The sequence below is a fragment of the Arachis hypogaea genome, chromosome 7 (genome assembly GCF_003086295.3).
Source record: "Arachis hypogaea cultivar Tifrunner chromosome 7, arahy.Tifrunner.gnm2.J5K5, whole genome shotgun sequence".
NCBI classification, from domain to species: Eukaryota; Viridiplantae; Streptophyta; class Magnoliopsida; order Fabales; family Fabaceae; genus Arachis; species Arachis hypogaea.
The window spans coordinates 12,258,185-12,259,928 of NC_092042.1; the positions used below are offsets into that span (position 1 = coordinate 12,258,185).

Consider the following 1,744-nt stretch of genomic DNA (forward strand, 5'->3'; position numbering starts at 1 on the left):
ACCACCGATCCCAGCTACTCCCCATCCCTGAAAGCCAAGAGAGGGATTCTCATCGAAGCCGCCTACGACGCGCCTCAGCATCCCGAACGGAAGCGGAGAGTACTCGTGAAGAATCACCCATTCCGAGAAGACGAAATGACACAATCATCTACTTCTGGGGCAAGGAAACGCGCCGCTCGGGTCGAGGTCGCGAAGATGGGGAAGAGAAGTCCGAGAGGACACGGCAACCCGTGATAATGGGCGCCACCCCGTTCCACCGATCTATCCTCGAAGTCCGGTTGCCGAAGCACTTCGACAAATCAACGGACATGAGGTACGATGGAACTCAAGACCCCCTGGAACATCTAACGGCCTTCGAAGCCAGGATGAATCTGGAGGGAGTAGGGGACGAGGTGAGATGCCGAGCCTTCCCGGTAACTCTGGCAGGACCCGCGATCAGATGGTTTAACGGCCTCCCGCAGGAGTCCATCCATAGGTTTTCGGACATCAGCCGTGCTTTCCTAGCCCAATTCACAACACGAATAGCGAAGGCAAAGCACCCAATCAACCTTCTGGGGATAACCCAGAGACAAGGAGAGCCGACCAGAAAATACCTGGACCGATTTAACGACGAATGCCTGAAAATTGACGGCCTAACCGACTCCGTGGCCAGCCTCTGTCTGACGAATGGCCTCCTCAACAAAGACTTCCGAAAACACCTAACCACGAAACCGGTCTGGACGATGCACGAAATCGAAACGGTGGCTAAGGAATATATAAATGATGAGGAAGTCAGTCAGGTCATAGCCGCCAACAAACGGCACTACGGCTACAACCAACCGAGGCAGCAGGGCAGTGGGGAGAGGCAGAAAGAACAGGCCAAAGAGGGAGGGCCGGGCAAAGCACCCAGACCATTTCCCCGAATCGGGAAGTTCACAAACTACACCCCGCTCTCCCTCCCCATCGTGGAAGTTTACCAACAAATAGCCGAGAGAGGGATCTTGTCGAAGCCTCGACCACTCAAGGACCGTACGGGGGGAAACAAGAGCCTCTACTGTGACTACCACAAGGGCTATGGCCACCAAACACAGGACTGTTTTGACTTGAGGGATGCATTAGAACAAGCCATCAGGGACGGTAAACTTTCATAATTCTCCCATCTTATAAGGGAGCCGAGAAGGCGGCTTCGGGATCAGGACAAAGAGGGGAAGGCCCGGTCGACAAAGCGACGACAAGAGCCAGAAGAAAAAGACCACGGGCTCACCGTGATAAACGTAGTGACTGCCAAGAACGCAGCACCAAGGTCAAGGTCGGCACACAAGAAAGACGCCAAGATCCTGGCGGTCTCCGTCGTGCCAATGCGAAACTCCAAAAAGCCCCCGTCTATCTCATTCGGCCCGGAAGATCAGTGGTTCGACGAAGCCCCTGAAAACCCACCAATGGTCATTACAGCCAGGGTAGGAATAGGGCTCGTAAAGCGGATCCTCGTTGACACGGGGGCAGACTCCAACATCATGTTCCGCAACGTGTTCGACGCCCTGGGATTGAAGGATGCCGACCTATCAACTCACCAACACGGGGTCATCGGATTAGGTGACCACTTCATCAAGCCAGATGGAATAATATCCCTGCCGATCTCCGTGGGACAGGCCCACGGCCGAAGATCGGCAATGGCAGAATTCGTGGTTCTCCAAGATTCAACGGCCTACAACATCATCTTGGGAAGAAAGACGATTAACGATATTGAGGCAATAATCAACATAAA

The 1,744-nt window shown here is 54.0% G+C and overlaps 1 protein-coding gene across 1 annotated transcript; it reads left to right on the forward strand.

Annotated features, from left to right (window-relative positions):
- The first annotated feature begins 236 nt into the window (after window positions 1-236).
- On the forward strand, window positions 237-1,130 carry LOC112701141 (uncharacterized). Its single transcript, XM_025751938.1, has one exon. It carries the CDS (start codon window positions 237-239, stop codon window positions 1,128-1,130), a length of 894 nt encoding a protein of 297 aa, XP_025607723.1.
- Window positions 1,131-1,744: the final 614 nt, after the last annotated feature.